The sequence below is a fragment of the Solanum dulcamara genome, chromosome 11 (genome assembly GCF_947179165.1).
Source record: "Solanum dulcamara chromosome 11, daSolDulc1.2, whole genome shotgun sequence".
Classification (NCBI taxonomy): Eukaryota; Viridiplantae; Streptophyta; class Magnoliopsida; order Solanales; family Solanaceae; genus Solanum; species Solanum dulcamara.
The window spans coordinates 62,456,104-62,472,695 of record NC_077247.1 but is presented as its reverse complement, the minus strand read 5'-3'; the positions used below and the strand labels follow the sequence as shown (position 1 = coordinate 62,472,695).

At 31.5% G+C, this 16,592-nt stretch overlaps 3 protein-coding genes across 4 annotated transcripts; all 3 read right to left on the bottom strand.

Moving 5' to 3' along the window:
* Positions 1–160: 160 nt before the first annotated feature.
* On the bottom strand, positions 161–2,712 carry LOC129874064 (lysine histidine transporter 1-like). Of its 2 annotated transcripts, none has more exons than XM_055949289.1 (8): positions 2,703–2,712; positions 1,949–2,087; positions 1,418–1,804; positions 945–1,338; positions 741–846; positions 560–651; positions 369–437; positions 161–291 (listed from the first exon to the last, which is right to left on the bottom strand). In XM_055949289.1, exons 1-8 carry the CDS (start codon positions 2,707–2,709, stop codon positions 193–195), a joined length of 1,293 nt encoding a protein of 430 aa, XP_055805264.1. In that variant the 5' UTR covers positions 2,710–2,712; the 3' UTR covers positions 161–192. The 2 variants fall into 2 exon arrangements, with proteins under 2 accessions (XP_055805264.1, XP_055805263.1); XM_055949288.1 differs by lacking the exon at positions 2,703–2,712 and adding an exon at positions 2,507–2,536 and having other exon boundaries at positions 1,949–2,106.
* A 997-nt stretch (positions 2,713–3,709) lies between these two features.
* Positions 3,710–5,565, bottom strand: LOC129874158 (lysine histidine transporter 1-like). Its single transcript, XM_055949403.1, has 7 exons — positions 5,498–5,565; positions 5,013–5,399; positions 4,525–4,918; positions 4,336–4,441; positions 4,145–4,236; positions 4,000–4,068; positions 3,710–3,906 (listed from the first exon to the last, which is right to left on the bottom strand). The coding sequence occupies exons 1-7, from the start codon at positions 5,548–5,550 to the stop codon at positions 3,808–3,810; spliced, it is 1,200 nt and encodes a 399-aa protein (XP_055805378.1). The 5' UTR covers positions 5,551–5,565; the 3' UTR covers positions 3,710–3,807.
* Positions 5,566–11,588: 6,023 nt separating this feature from the next.
* Positions 11,589–15,785, bottom strand: LOC129874110 (lysine histidine transporter 1-like). The gene is made up of 8 exons (XM_055949339.1): positions 15,447–15,785; positions 14,023–14,180; positions 13,510–13,902; positions 13,031–13,424; positions 12,823–12,928; positions 12,128–12,219; positions 11,983–12,051; positions 11,589–11,902 (listed from the first exon to the last, which is right to left on the bottom strand). The coding sequence occupies exons 1-8, from the start codon at positions 15,483–15,485 to the stop codon at positions 11,804–11,806; spliced, it is 1,350 nt and encodes a 449-aa protein (XP_055805314.1). The 5' UTR covers positions 15,486–15,785; the 3' UTR covers positions 11,589–11,803.
* Between the last annotated feature and the right edge of the window lie 807 nt (positions 15,786–16,592).

The window sequence follows — 16,592 nt, the reverse complement described above, 5'->3', positions numbered from 1 at the left end:
AGAAAACACATTCATGAAAAGCGATACAAGAAATGGTAGATGTTTGATTAGAAAGAAGGAAAGGGAGATACAGTTGAAAATGCTTTTGGCAGTAAAATGATGTTGTTGTAGTTTACATCATTGCACACTAGAAGAAACGCCACATTTTCTTGGATTTGAATGATATAAGAGATTCTCCCGAGCTATGGAATCCTAAGAGAAAAATGTGTAGTCCTTGGCTTGTATAATGATGCTTCTTAAGCCGCCGATTGGTGCTAAAACAGTCAACAGAACTCCCAGTATTATGCATATCTGAATTTTTATTCACCAATTAGGTGCAGTTTTAAGCTTAAATAATGCAGAATCAGAAAATTGAGAATATACCATACCCAGTTAGTAGTCCAAGATAGGCCCCATTTCTTTGGTTTGTAGATTGAAAGCCACATGATGCAAGGGAGCTAAAGAAGGCGGAACAAAAATTAGTCTTAGGGCAGGCAATCAGTTGGACCCCTTACGTCCACCTAGCTATGCCACAGACAAGGGAAACAGAAGAAATAGTAAGAGAAAAAAGGAAACTTACGAAATAGGTTGTTGGGGCAAAAGCAAATCCTCCAAAGAATCCAAGAAGTCCCCCAAAGAAAGGGAAGATGATTCCAACTATCATTGTGAATGCTGCAATAAGACCAAACACATTACAAATGTAGTTGCTTCTACGTCAATTTTTTATTGTATGGGACAACAAATGAAGGCGGCTAACTTACCAACATAAAGGTTTCTGGAAATAAATCTCAAGTACCATGTTGGTTTGAACCTACGTTTCTTTACAAGGTAAGTCTCAACCATGTCAAACACCGGTATTGCATAGAGCTACAATAATAGCACAGATGAAGCACATTAGTTTCTGCATTCATTCAAATAAAGGCAAGCACGAAACGTCTAATGGACAAGAATGTTTCAAGTCACACCTGATAGCTCCCAATGATGTGGATAACAACAAAGGCATTAGCAAGGACAATGAGCCAAGTAGGTTTGTTCAAGGAGATGAGAATGTTGTCTGATACTGCATTCCCAAATGTATAATAGCCGATAAGTGCAACTGGGAAATAGCATATAGCCACAACAATGTAAGCAACAAGTACTCCCTTCCACATAGGTCCTTTAGAAGGCTTCTCAGGTGTTGAAGGGATCGTAGCTTGAATCTCCAACACCACATTATGACCCGCGTATGCAAAAGCCACTTCTCCCAATCCACTGAAAAAATTGAAAATACCTTCCCCTGTGTTTTTAGCCCTGTACCCATAATCCACATCCGGTTGCACACCCTTTTCAATTGAAGCCACCCAAGCAATTATACAGTAACTGTTGAAGACATAATTAAGGTCTTAAATATCAATGGATCAAAAGAACAATAAGCTAAAACAGGTAATTATTTTGATACCTTAAAGACATGATAGCTGCTATCAAAGAGACACCAGAAATGGCATTGAAATTGGGAAGATGAGAGAGCACGAAATGGACAGAGGCAAACATCATGATGTAATAGGTCAGTCTGATATCTACGCAATTGCTAGTGCAGACTAAATCGTGTATCTTTTGGAATGATTTTCCTCCGGTCACCATATAAACAATGTCAAGGCCAACTTCAACAACCAATTGTTGAGGCACCACGATATATAGGCCGAGCTTTTTACCAAAAACATGCTGCCCAAGTTCATGATACCTATCGAAACGTTTCCCTGGAACCATTTCATGCATCTCAACCATTTGCCATAGAGTGTATAAGGTTATAACCCAAGATACAAACAACACTGCTACACCAGGTCCCCTGCAATTACGACCAAACTCATTTCACAAATCAAGAAACGAGATATTCTGCACCATGCATGGTTTACTCTGTATTGTTATTAGTCCATTGAAACAAAAGGTGTTAATTCATCGCACACCCTAAGATAGAGATGGATATACGTACCATCCGAGCTCTGACATGGCATAAGGGAGACCTAGGACACCAGCACCAACCATAGCAGTAACATTGTGAAATGCTGAATACCACCATTTTGCATTCCTAGAAGAAGTAATGGGAAGCCATTCATCTATCTTCCTTTGTTCTTCAGATCTTCCATCAGCCTGTCATAGCCCCATTCAATTCAACCAAGAAATCCAAACATAATGTTATAAATTAAACAATATCAATCCATGTACAAAGATGTGTCACAAAATAATTTCCATTAATAATACTCCCTTCGGTCCCAATTTATGTGTCACTTTTCGTTTGTTTGTTGAGAGTCAAACAATTTAACTTTGCTCATGAAATCTTTAATTTTTTTGAAATGAAATTTGTATATTTGTAAACTATGTAAAACATACTATTAAGTCACAATAATTGATAATTCAAAATATGTGAAGAATTTATGATCGAAGATAGAATCTAGAAACCCGCAAGCTGACACATAAATTAGGATGGAGGGAGTAATAATTACAGAAACATACACAATTTACAACCAGTTGTAAATGATCTCAAGTATACCGCATTTTTGTCTGATGATGAGGCTGGCATATTGTCGTGACTGATTTTGTAATGTGATGGAAGTTATGAAGATTGCAACCAGTTGTGATTGTGAATTCTCAAGTTTTAACCATAAAACACAGGTTATGGGAAATTTATTGAACATAATTTTTTGTGTTTAAAATCCGAATGTCTCGCATTTTCCGTAAAAACACACTCTCCATTTCCTCTAGGCCACACATATGCCTTGTTTTAATTACCAAAGGTTCACATCAAATTGACTTAATTAAATGAGAATGTATCTCTAAAAGAAAGTGTTGCTATCATTGACTAAGTATATGTTCAGATTCATTCTCAAAATATTTAGTGTGAAAATAAATGTCTACATTCAATCATCAATGTGTCACAATAATCATGTTATTACAAATAACAAGAGTTTATTTCTAAGTTCTAACCGTTACTAGCAGTTAAACAAATCATGTCAATATTTATCATTAATATTCCTTGGGAATTTTAATTTTCATTAATATCATTAATTCCATCTTATATTTTTATATTTAAATATTAAATTGTACGATATTTAAGGTGAAAATCAACTAAACAATTTTTTGTGCTAGTAAACTTTGTTCTTGAGACATTATATATGTTAAGAAACAAAAAAAGAGGTGAAGAATTTTCAATGTTGACAAAAATCATAAAATAAAAGAACAGACAATGAAAATAAAAATAGAAAGACGAGAGGTTATTAGAATTAAACGTGAAATACCAAAACTATTCCAAAGTTAAAGGAGAAAGTGTGGCTACTTTATTTGAAAGGGGGAAATATACTTTTACAAAATATTCTTTTATCTTCTTTTTTTTTTGTGAAATAAAAGAAATTGTTTTAAAGACAAAATGTTTTTGAAGATTATTAGTTATCACGTTAAATAAAAACGTTGTTAGATTCATGTTCTACAATTTTAATATTTGAATATAAAAATATAAGATGAAACTTTTTATATAAATAGATATCAAAATTTGTAGGGAATATCTTTTTCTTGGAGAATTTGGTGAGTAGTTTTTCAAAATTGGTTGACTTAAATATGATTATGATACTTGTTAATATAATATAATCTTGACCTTTAAATTTTAAATAAAACAAATGTCTCTTATTTAGATATGTACTTGACGAAATACAGAGAACAGAGGCGCCTTGGTTTCAACATACATAGAGACCTATACCGTAAAAAGTAGTAAGCCAAAACACACAAAGGCATCGTTGCTAAGAATTCATTAATTTAGGATAAAACAAACTTTAATCCAAGAAACAAATTACATCTTCCCTAACTGAAAAATTCATAGGACTTTGCTTTTAAGATGATGGATCTTAAGGCGCCAATTGGTGCAAAAATCATCAATAGAACTCCCAAAATTATGCAAACCTGTCATCATAAACATCGATTTTAATTAGTTTTCATCATAAATCAGAACAAGGAAATTTAAAATGTTAAGGACTAAATTTGTATCATTCTTACCCAGTTAGCAATCCAAGAGAGACTGAATCTCTTTGGTTTATAGATTGAAAGCCACATGATGCAAGGAAGCTGTAGAACAAACAGAGAGAGTTAAAAAGGCACAAATGAAATAGCACTAGTACAAGATTTGGAGAAAATTACTTACAAAATATGTTGTTGGGGCAAAAGCAAATCCTCCAAAGAATCCCAAAAGCCCACTAAAGAAAGGAATGGCGATTCCAACGAACATTGTGAAAGCTGCAATAAGACCAGAAACATCATACAGATTAATAAAACTTGGAACTCAGAGCAACACTAGTGTTAAACTTCATTCAGTACACAGCTTTAAGTTCTTACCAACATAGATGCTTCTGGTAACAAATCGCAAGTACCAACTAGGCCTGAACCTGAGTTTCTTGACAAGCAGAGTCTCAAGCATGTCAAAAACTGGCATTGCATAGATCTACAACATCACACGATCAACAATTGTTGTTAGGCTCGATATTATATAGTAACATAATAAACATATCTAATTGAGACACGCACCTGATAGCTTCCAATAACATGGATGACGACAAATATGTTAGCCATGACAATGAGCCATGTAGGTTTGTTCAATGAGATGAGAATGTTTTCTTCCACCGAATTCCCAAACACCCAATAACCAACAATAGCAACAGGGAAATAACAAACAGCCACAACGATGTAAGCAACTACGACACCCCTCCACATGGGTCCTTTGGAAGGCTTCTCTGGCGTTGAAGGGATTGTAGCTTGAATCTCTAACACCACATTGTGACCTGCGTAAGCAAAAGCCACATCTCCCAACGCGCTGAAAAAGTTGAATACTACTCCCATATTGGTTTTAGCGATGAACTCATAGTTCACATCCGGCTGCACGCCCTTCTTAACCGAAGCCGCCCACCCAATTGTTGAGTAACTAAATCAATTGTCATATAGACAATAGTCAGGAAGACAGGATTTAAATATTAATGGGAATTAAGAAAGGAAAATGTACTAATAGTTTTCGATACCTTAAGGACATGACAGCAGCAGCCAAAGAAACAGCAGATATGGAATTTAAGTTGGGAAGATGAGACAGCACAAAATGGACAGAGGCAAATATCATGATGAAGTATGAAAGTTTCCAATTTGTACAACTGTGTTTGCACAATAAATCATGGACCTTCATGAGTGATCTTCCCCCAGTCACCATATAAACAATGTCAACACCAACTTCGACAATTACCTGTTGGGGCACCACAATCCATAGTCCAAGCTTTTCCCCAAAAGCATACTGCCCCAACTCATGATATCTATCGAAACGTTTCCCTGGAACCATTTCGTGCATCTCAACCATTTGCCATAAAGTATACAAAGTTATAATCCAAGATATCACCAGCACCGTTACACCAGGTCCCCTAAAATAAAATTACATCCAAAACAAATGAACCAAGTTACATTCTACTCTATTTTTTAATTACTGCCATATAAATCTCGATCTAAAATTAACACGTACCACCCTAGCTGAGACATAGCATAAGGAAGACTGAGGACACCGGCTCCAACCATAGCCGTAACATTATGGAATGTCGAGTACCACCATTTTGCATTCCTAGAAGAAGTTACGGGAAGCCATTCGTCAATTGCATTTTGTTCTGCAGTTCTTTCATCAGTCTGTCATTTAAATTATAGCCTCATTTTCCAAAAATGAATTGAACAAACAAAACTTACGCAATTGATATTTACATATGAATTACTGAGATACACATATTCTGGACATGTAGTTAACATTGTTTGCAATATGAAATAATCAAAAAGTAAGGAAATTACAATATACCATATTGTTGTATGACGAAAGCTTGAAAGTTGGTTCCTCAGGGGAAAACACAAATTGATAGAAGAATAACCTTTCTTTTATACACTGTTTTGGTGCACTTGTATGGAAAATGTGTTAAAAGAAAAACTTAATAGTCTTTCCTAATATGTTTCTCTACTGATGTCTTATCTTTTACCTCAATGGAAACTTATTTATTAGATAACCAAAACTGTAAATATCATATCAATGCATTAATTGTTATTCCAAGTTAGGAAGATAAGAATTACTCTATTATAGTAATATGACATTGGTAATCTGTGATTCTACTTATCCAATTTAGAATAAGAATAAATACATACTATATAATGTTGGGCAAAAGGAAAGTGAATTGTCACCAGCAAGGATTTAAATTATTTCTTCTGTCATTTATTAATCTTTTTTCCTAAAACCTTTCCCAATTCCTTCCTTTTCTGTACTTTTTTCCTCCAAGATTTTCTGTCTTTTTAAAAACTACTTTTTGGTACCTTTTTCCTCCCCATTCTCTCATTATATTAAATTGTAATTGAGTTTTTTGAGAATTAAGTAAAATACCCTTATATTAATGTTATTTACATCTTTTCCTTAAATGGCTCTTTTTCTTTCTTTGCTCTTTTTATTTTCTTTTACTCCCCCATCTATTTTACTTATCATGTTTTATTTTGCACATCTTTTAAAAAATATATTTAAGTATAGAGTAATTTAACTAAATTATCCTTATTTATTACTCTTCTCAATTTAATATTTTTTCTTTTGTATTACATTAATATCTCTTCATATTTTGACTAACGATAAAGGTGAAAACGAATAACTAATTATTTCTTAATTTTCTAAAATGACAAATATTATGGACTATTTATTTTTAATAAATATGACAAGTAAAGTGGTCCGAAGGAAATATTCTCTCTGTCCATATTTACTTGTCTACTATACTAAAAATAGATGTTCAATTTATGAAATCAAGAGATAATTTCACTCTTAGTTCCTAATTTACCCTCATCATTAATTATAGTCATTTCCCTATTACATTTTTCAAGACATTATATTTATTATATTCAAAGGGTGATATGGTAAAATTACCATTTTATTTATGATTTCTTAAGAAGTATGCAAAATCAAAAGTGTACAAGTATTATTGGACGGAGGGAGTATTTTTTACATTCAAGTGAGTAATAAGCATTTCTCTTCTTTATTTGATTATTTATTGCACATTTATTTTGATTTTTACTATTAAAAAAAAAAAAGGTACGAGGAGAAATGCTCCACAAGCGGTTGTCTTGATTTTTTTGTCCCGTTTAATAACACGGCCGGAGTAAGTATTTTGAGATAGGAACCAGCTCAATTAGTCACAAGTTCAGTCTTATAGCCAATGGCTAGAATTAAGTAAGTTGCTTATAAGGCTAGAAATTAGATATACATGTAAAATCTACTAATATATATATATAAATTATTAAATTATTAAATTTGAATCCATAAGTTTGAGACTATAACAAATTCAATATACTAAAAATTTTAAAATTTGAACTGATCAAATTTAAATATTGAATTTACCTCTATCAGCTTAAACATGGAATAAATGAGGTATAAAACAACTCCTTGAGTTAGAGAGAATTTTATAGCGTTTGAATATTTATGATAGGTGGGAATTAGTAAAAATTTGAAGGACATTACTTCTTCTTCTTCTTTTTTTCCCGGTATATTGGACAATGCTTTAAAATAAAGGGGTGGGGGTGGGGTGGGGGGTGGGGGGGGTGGGGGTAAGTCCTAAAAGTTTCATAAGCTACATTACTTACCTATCAAATTTTTTAAATAAAAAATATAAAAGTAAAAAAAATTCTTATAAAACGCTACAGAACCAATTGTCCCCGCTCAACTTAATTGGATGTGTGTAGCTTGATGTAGATTTGGTTAACAAGTTCAGTTCTACCCGAAGAATCCCCTGTTTTCTCTAACAACTAGTTTGAGATTAAGACGTCATTATTGTGTTGTTGATATTTAATTGCATGTTTTACATTTTGATCTATATTACTCGAACTTTTTAGAAATATTAATTTAATGTACGCTTTGCACATGTGCATAACGTCAAATTGTCCATTAATAAAATGATATTCAAGAAGAATAAAATTATTAAAATTACAATAATTGACATATATTTAAATAATATAAAAAAATATTTATCTCAAATAAGTTATTGTCTATTGTGTTTCACGTGGTCTTTTTTTTATAAATAATTTATTGTTTATGTTATTTTTTGTCGTTTTAGCTGTTTATCATTTTCAGATAAGACAATAATTTATATAAAATTGAATCTTGTTCGATTTTTAATTCTTAAATATTAGGACAATAAATATTGTTTGAAAGATTTAAAATTAAAATCTTAATTGATTTTAAAATCTATAATGTTTGATGCCTGTTATTATCTATGTTTCTTGCACTTTGATTATCGTGTTATTTTTATTGTAGTTCTCTTTTTTTTAGCATGCTTTCACATGTTCTTTATAATATTTCGACATGACTTCTTTATGCTAGTTAATTTTTTTTTTCTTTTTTAATCAAATGTCTATCGAAAATGGAGGTTATCAACCATCTGAACAAGCCTCACTTGTCTATAATAATTTTATAATTTTATAATAGTGTAATTTTAACGAAATTGACTAAAAAAAGTGTGAATAAAAAGAACACTCTATTAATTGGAGGAAAAAAACTCAAAATATGATGTCCATGTTTAGTATTTGTCCTTTGTCGAATTATATAATTAAAAAGAAGGAAATTAACGTAAGTTTTAAGCAAAAATGAATTAAGATCATTCAATATTTTTTTCTTGTACACGCTTGTGAGTAATTGGACTTCTTTTATATATTTTAATGACGATTAGTTAGTTTAATAAAGAAATAATTACTATAGATTAACAAAAATTGTAAGTTATTTTAAAGTCTCAAATATTAGAGTTTTTAATATAATTCAAATAAGAAAAAAAATTAAAAAGCAAAATTTTAGTTAATTTTAAAGTATTAAATATTAGGAGTTCAACATAAGTAAAAAAATTAATATTTATAACTTTAATTGATTTCAAAGTACTTAAATATTAGAATAATATTTAATTTGACAATTATTCGAGAGTTCATGTGTGCTTGCTTTGTGCACCGGCACAGCAAAATTCGAAGCTGCAGTGAGCGACCAAAAAAGAAATGAGAGGCGGAGTATTCTCTATGAAGATCCATCTTTATGGCTAACAGGTCACACTTTGGTCAAGTATCCTACAAAGAGACTCTCGAGAGCCAAAAGTATTAAAGGAATGGGAAATGTTTGATGCTTTTTGGGGCTTTTTTGACGACCGTAAAGTTACCGAATGAATTGTCGAGTAAATAAATCAGATGTGACATGATTTCTTCCTTTATTCGTCTAGCTAAATATGGTCAACATTTATCATTTTAAAAAAGTTACACTTTGTTTTTAATTTGAGGTATAACTTAAACACATTATTTAATAAGATTTCTTTAACTTTTAGTCATACTCCCATTATATAGGTAGGAATCCTAAAGTAACTGAAAGTCTTTCACCTTCTTTTTTGTTATATTTAAATTATAAAAATTCTATAAATAAAATCTTAAAGTGGCATATTTATAATTGACTTCAAATTATTAAAAATATTAGTCAAGTTGATTTTATAGTATTTTAGACTTTCAAGTCTAAATTATAAAAATTCTATAAATAAAATCTTAAAGTGGCATATTTATAATTGACTTCAAATTATTAAAAATATTAGTCAAGTTGATTTTATAGTATTTTAGACTTTCAAGTCTAAAGCAAGTGTTTTAACTGATCACCGTAAGTAACTCATTTATTTTTTTCAATAATTTGATGTTTCTCTTTCTATATATACAAAGAGTTCTAAACCTAAAAGTAATTGAAAGTGGTCTAAATATTAGAAAAATAATTAAATTATTATTTTTAAATATTAATAAACAGAAAAAGACTATATTGTCTAAATATTTTCTTTGCATGTGTGCTACGTTGATAAGAAAATATTGTACTTATAGTTATGTTAATACTTAAGACAACAATTTATTTTATTTGCATTTCATATAAAAGTTTTATAGATAATGTTCTTGGTGTATGTTGTGTTTAGTGAGCATATTTTATTTTAATGAGTACATAATTTTAAAAATCTCATAAATAGTATTATATTCGTTTTATTTAGTTGTCTGATTTTAATTTGACACGGAGTTTACAAAAATAAGAAAAATAATTGAATCTTATTATTATGTTGTTTAAATTATTGAATCTAAAGTGATATTGATTGTTGAATCCTAACATATTCTACTTATTTTTTAATCCAACAATTTAGATTATTTGCTAAAGCATCACCCTAAAATGACAATTTGGTGTATGTTTTCTAATTATTTTTTTTGCTATTTTAATTAAATTTTATGTTTGTGTTCGTGTTTTATGATATTTTTCATGTGTTTTTAATTGATCAGATTTTAATTTTACGAATATTTTAAATTACACTGGATCTATATTTTTTTTTTGTGTAATTTGTACAGAACATTGAAAAAGAAGTATAGTTATATATTTTTATCCTTCCCTTTCGATGTTGTTGGTTTCAAATCATTGGGTGATATTTATTTTGACATCCGTTGTTACATATTTTACAAAGATACATTTCAGCGCTGCTCCAGATACATTCACCCACCACCCACAACTATCAACATCGTCAATTACCACCACCTACCATCCACAACCATCATTCTTAGCCCAACCACAATCATTACTACCGTCAATCACCAAAATCAACTGTCATCACCATTATTCGTTATTTTCTATTATCACCACCAGTATTATTACATCCACTAATCAATATCAATAATTATTATTTAAGTGAAATTTAAAATTTTAAGTTGATCTCCATTAAATTACGTGATATATCATAAGCAACACAAAAATAGAAAGGAAAAAAATAATTAAAGAGCATCATAAGAAATTGAGAAGTCACAACAAAGAACATAAAGTTAGAATTTTGCCACTAAAATCGAAAGTGAACTTTTTTGAACTGATACATCAAACCATATTATGATTTAAACCAATAGAACTTAGCTTGAAATACATCCACAAAATCGTGATTCTACGTTTCTCTTTGCAATTCCGTAACAACTTCATCATGTCTTCATTATTTTTACAACAAATTATTTCAAACATAGGGCGATTAGTTGCACACAATTTGAATAATTATATATAATATTACAATTATATTCAATATTAAATGGCTTTATGAATAGAATATTTAATTATAAAACTTTTAATTGATTGTATTGATTTGAATAGGTTATTCAACTTGACAAATTAATTGATTCTATAAATAATAATGTACCTCTGTCATAGTATCATTTATAATGCAGGGTTTCAGTATGTTGATATATACTCCCAACTTCTTTTTGGCCTTTTCACCTTTAAAATTGAGTTGATCATCTGAAACTACAATACTAATAAATTAACAAAAATAGTGAAAAGACGATTTTATCTAAAGTGCAGTCTTTTAATGAAGGATAAGAAGTCCGATCAACATTTTAACAGTCTTCATGCTTTTAATATAGTATAGATTGATGGATGGGTGTGGAATTCTCCAGAAATAGTAGCGCATTTTTTGGAAAATCCGACATGGGTGCGAGGATCTTGAATGCCTACATTATATGGTAAATGGTTAAACATGGTTTGTTTATTAGAAAGTAAAGTGAAACAGAGACACGCAGAGATGTTTCGAGTCTTGACAATGAACACCACCAGAAAATTAATCATATCTTTACATACGAAGAAAAACTATACTCTAAAATGTTTTTAAGCCAAAACACACCAAGGCAGTATATATCTTGCCAGAAATTCCTTTGCCAAACATACTTCTATCTAAATTTAATCAGATGGCATAATTAATCATCGTAATATTCTTGCACTTGAATCATAAAAAAACTTCTCCTAATTGTAAAATTTGTAGGTCTTTGCTTGTACTATGATGGATCTCAATCCACCAATTGGTGCTAAAACCATCAACAGAACTCCAAAAATTATGCAAATCTGTCATAAAAGAACATATTAGTCAGGCATTTTTAATTGTGTACAAAATGCAGAATCACACAATTGAAAAATGCACTTACCCAATTAGCCATCCAAGAAAGACTCCATCTCCTTGGCTTGTAGATTGCTAGCCACATGATGCAAGGCAGCTGAAGAAACAAAAAAGTAAGTACTCTGCACTACAAAGAGATTAGAGTGGGAAAAAACCTTTCTATTTTCACTTACAAAATATGTTGTTGGGGCAAAAGCAAATCCTCCAAAGAATCCAAGAAGGCCACCAAAGAAAGGGAAGGTGATTCCAACAAACATTGTGAAAGCTGCAATAAGACCAAAAGCATTTGTTACAAGGTTTGTACTTAAACAAGAAAAAAACGAGATTTCAAAAAGAATTCAAATCAACAATTTTTCTGCTATCACGCCAGTTCCGTTCTTCGTTCCGTCGTTCCTATTTCTTTCTTTTTTCAGGTATGCCGCTCCGCCAGCAAGGAGCGAAAGAACCAAGTTTTCTGTGGTGATGTCAGAATTTGCACCTATTTGTATCTATTTAGTGATCAGCCCGCTAGTTTCTTTGATCCCACTCGGTCTTCCTTTTCTAGTTTCTTCCAATAGTTCGACCTATCCAGAAAAATTGTCGGCCTACGAATGTGGTTTCGATCCTTAGGGAAGTTTGTAGGGGTATACTTTAGCGAGGAACTCAAGTATGCCAAAAAAAATAGGCTACACTGTAGTCCCAATGAGTGGATACGACCAACAGAAAGAGTGGGAGAAAAAAAGGCAGAATTTACGAAATTTCTTTTCTAAGAAAGAGATCATAGTGATTGATGGCTCTTTCAATCGAGCGAAATGGAATTGGCGTGTACCAATTTGGGAAAAAGTTTTATAGTATGCGATGAATTAAATGAAGACAAGTCATGACTTACCAACATAGATGTTTCTGGTAACAAATCGCAAGTACCAAGTAGGTCTGAACCTAAGTTTCTTAACAAGCACGGTTTCAATCATGTCAAACACTGGCATTGCATAAATCTACAACATCATAAGATAAAAAAAAAAAATGTTTCGTTAGGCAAATGGAACGCATTAATTAAATGTAAGTTAACTTTTGCAACTTAGATCAGAACATGGTACCTGATAGCTTCCAATAACATGGACTACGACAAACATGTTAGCCATGACAATGAGCCATGTAGGTTTGTTCAAAGAGATGAGAATGTTGTCATCCACTGCATTTCCAAACATCCAGTATCCAATAAAAGCAACAGGGAAGTAACAGAGCGCCACAATTATGTAAGCAACAACAACTCCCCTCCACATAGGTACTTTCGAAGGTTTGTCAGGTGTTGAAGGGATTGTAGCTTGAATCTCCAACACCACATTATGACCCGCATATGCAAAAGCCACTTCTCCCAATCCGCTGAGAAAATCAAAAATGGTTCCTGCCGTGCTGTGAGCTTTGTACCCATAATCCACATTAGGTTGTACACCTTTCTTAACTGATGCCCCCCAAGCAATTGTTGAGTAACTTCATCATCACATACATATATGCAAAAAGTTAATAACACTATCGACATTTAAAAGACGTAAGAAAATAAGCAAAATGTCTTTACCTTAAGGACATAACAGCTGCAGCCAAAGACACACCAGCTATGGAATTGAAATTGGGAAGATGAGAGAGCACAAAATGGACAGAGGCAAATATCATGATGAAGTATGAAAGTTTGATTTGTGCACAACCGTCTTCATGTTTGCAAACCAATTCGTGGACCTTCTGGAGTGATTTTCCTCCGGTGACCATATAAACAATGTCAACACCAACTTCGACAATTAGTTGTTGGGGTACAACAATCCATAGTCCAAGCTTTTCCCCAAAAGCATGTTGCCCCAACTCATGATATCTATCGAAACGTTTCCCTGGAACCATTTCGTGCATTTCAACCATTTGCCATAGAGTGTATAAAGTGATAATCCAAGATAGTATCATCACAGTTACGCCAGGTCCCCTGAAATTACGTCCAAAATTAAATTCATTTCAGTAACAATATGTATAATAATTGAGTTTACTTTCTGTGCACTAATGATATATGTAACCTTTATATGTTAGTAAAACATGAGTATTGTACCATCCAAGCTCCGCCATGGCATAAGGAAGACTGAGGACACCAGCACCAACCATAGCAGTAACATTGTGAAAAGCTGAATACCACCATTTTGCATTCCTAGAAGAAGTAATGGGAAGCCACGCGTCGATTGCTTTCTCTTCTTCTGTTCTTGTATCTACCTGCAGTCATTTCATAATAAATCCAATTTTAAGTGAAATTAACAAATTAATACTATCTGAAACATGATGAAGATGATAAACAATCCAATAGTACAACTTATTATAGTTTAGTTATTTAATAAAGTAAAAATATTATAGTTTGATAGTTGTGTATGTTCTAACACTTGCCATCTATTTATTAGTTTGGTTTAAACACCTTATACGAATACATTTCTATCATGCAGTAATGGTCTGTCCCAAATATTTCAATCCTCGCGTAAAACAGATCCTTCTTAAAATTTACCCCAATTTTGATTGTTTCAAAAGGTTTAACTTGTATACACTAACATAATTATTTTCGCACTACAAGTCAAAGCGATTATCAGGTAATTGTCTTTAGTAAGCTAATTTGGTAACCTAAAAAATTAAGTAACTTGATAGGATAAAAAAATAAAATTAAATGGTTTCAGATTCAAATCAACGTGCAACTTGGTGTAAAGCTGTGAAATTTTTTTAAAAAAGGATTTTAAATCAATAATCCATGTGACTCACTGGTAATTAAAAAGAGGTAGTACTAATAGTTTCAGATTTGTATAGTATGAAAGTCAACTGAAAACTTCAGACGACTTGCTCTATAGCAAGTTGCCGTGAATTCACCGTTTGTCAATTAATAAGTAATTAAAATCCTTTGAAAGTAACCTACTGACCTAACGTGATGTACGCACATGCAACGTTTAAACTGAATTTAATGATCCTAATTATTATTTTTTTATATAGGATCCAATAATATTAGTTTGACTTGTTCAAGATTGATTCTAGACCACCAAACAAACAAGAAAGAGCTAGGTAAATTCATAGTTTTCTCATGAACCAAATTAAATAGAATTAAATGAACACAGAAACGAGAGAGACAGGTTCTTCTTCTTCATTTTATTTTTTTGGAACAAGAGACAGGTTTTTTTTTTCCTTTTTGGAATAAGAGACATGTTATTTTTCGAGATCTAAAACTCAACAAAGCATTTCAAATATTTAGCACATCTCACACAACATTCATGGAAATTCTTGATATCCACATAATATAGAGTTTAACTTTTATATACAACTGACATGTACGAAGTAATTAAACAATACTATATAGTTACAAGCAATTGTTGGTAAGAAAATGGGAACAAGTACCTAAAAGATGAGGAAAATTAACAGTCATAATACACTTTGATATTATCTGTGTATATACGTTAAATTCATGCACAGAGATACACAAAGAAACTAGAAGAGAGAGAGAGTTACCTTGGAGTCGTCGTAACTTGATGGAGCTTGAGTTCCCATGGCCACAAATTGTGACTTGTGTGTTTAATTGGAGTAATTAAACGACCAAAGAAATTAAAAAGGGAAGAAAATGAGGACAGAAAATTAAGAGTAGAATGAATATAGAGGACTTCGAAAAAATATCGAAGCTGTCTCTCTTTTATAAACAAAAAAAACTACATAAGCTCTTAGCTGTGAAAATTATTATGGATTATCAGTCCTAGTATCTATTTTTAAACCCCAGCTTGGACCCAACAAGTAAGAGATTGACAATGACGTTTTGTTTGACTTTGAATTTTGTACAAAAATATAGTCATCAACGAATTAGGCGATGAATTTTATACTATATACTCTACAAGTTGCCATCAGTCTCATTGCTATTTGCTTATACTCAAAAGAACAATTGTTTTGACTCTAAAGTTGCTTTCAGATTAGCTGTAGTATCCTAAGGAAAATTCCACGAACTCGAACTGCATTACTCTTTGTATTCTCCGGCCTGCAACTCTGTGTTACATAATATATTGTGTGTTTAAAAATATATATATATAACTAACTAACTTATTGATATGAATGACTTCAAAAGATAAAATATACGAGTTATTAATTCACTAATAATGAAGGAGAAATTCATGTGTTCATACACAATTTCAGTAATGACTGAGATATACACATCTAACATGGAAATAATTAATTATCTGAAAGTAAGGTAAGTTTGAATATTTTTATAGGCAAATGAAATTTTGACAAAAAGATATAGAAACTATTAAATTTTATAAAATTCAAAAGACAGAGTATACAAAAATTTGATCTCCAAATATTTAAAAGATCTTTTTGCAGCAGAAAAATAAGAGCTTAGTTGTTGTTTTTCATTTATTAATCATTATACATATTTTAGAGAACAAACATTACCTCCTTTCATCTCAATATGTTTATTGAAATATTTTAAAGAAGTGAGGAACATGTAAAGTGGTGTTCACGACGATATGGCTATTTTTTTTAAAAATTATCAGGCGGTCACATTAATATCTAACACATGATATGAGAAATATTCACATGTTAAAGTTTTTCAGCTGTATTTATCATGATCATTCTAGGCTTGTTGCAAAAATGATATAAGAGCCTCTGTTT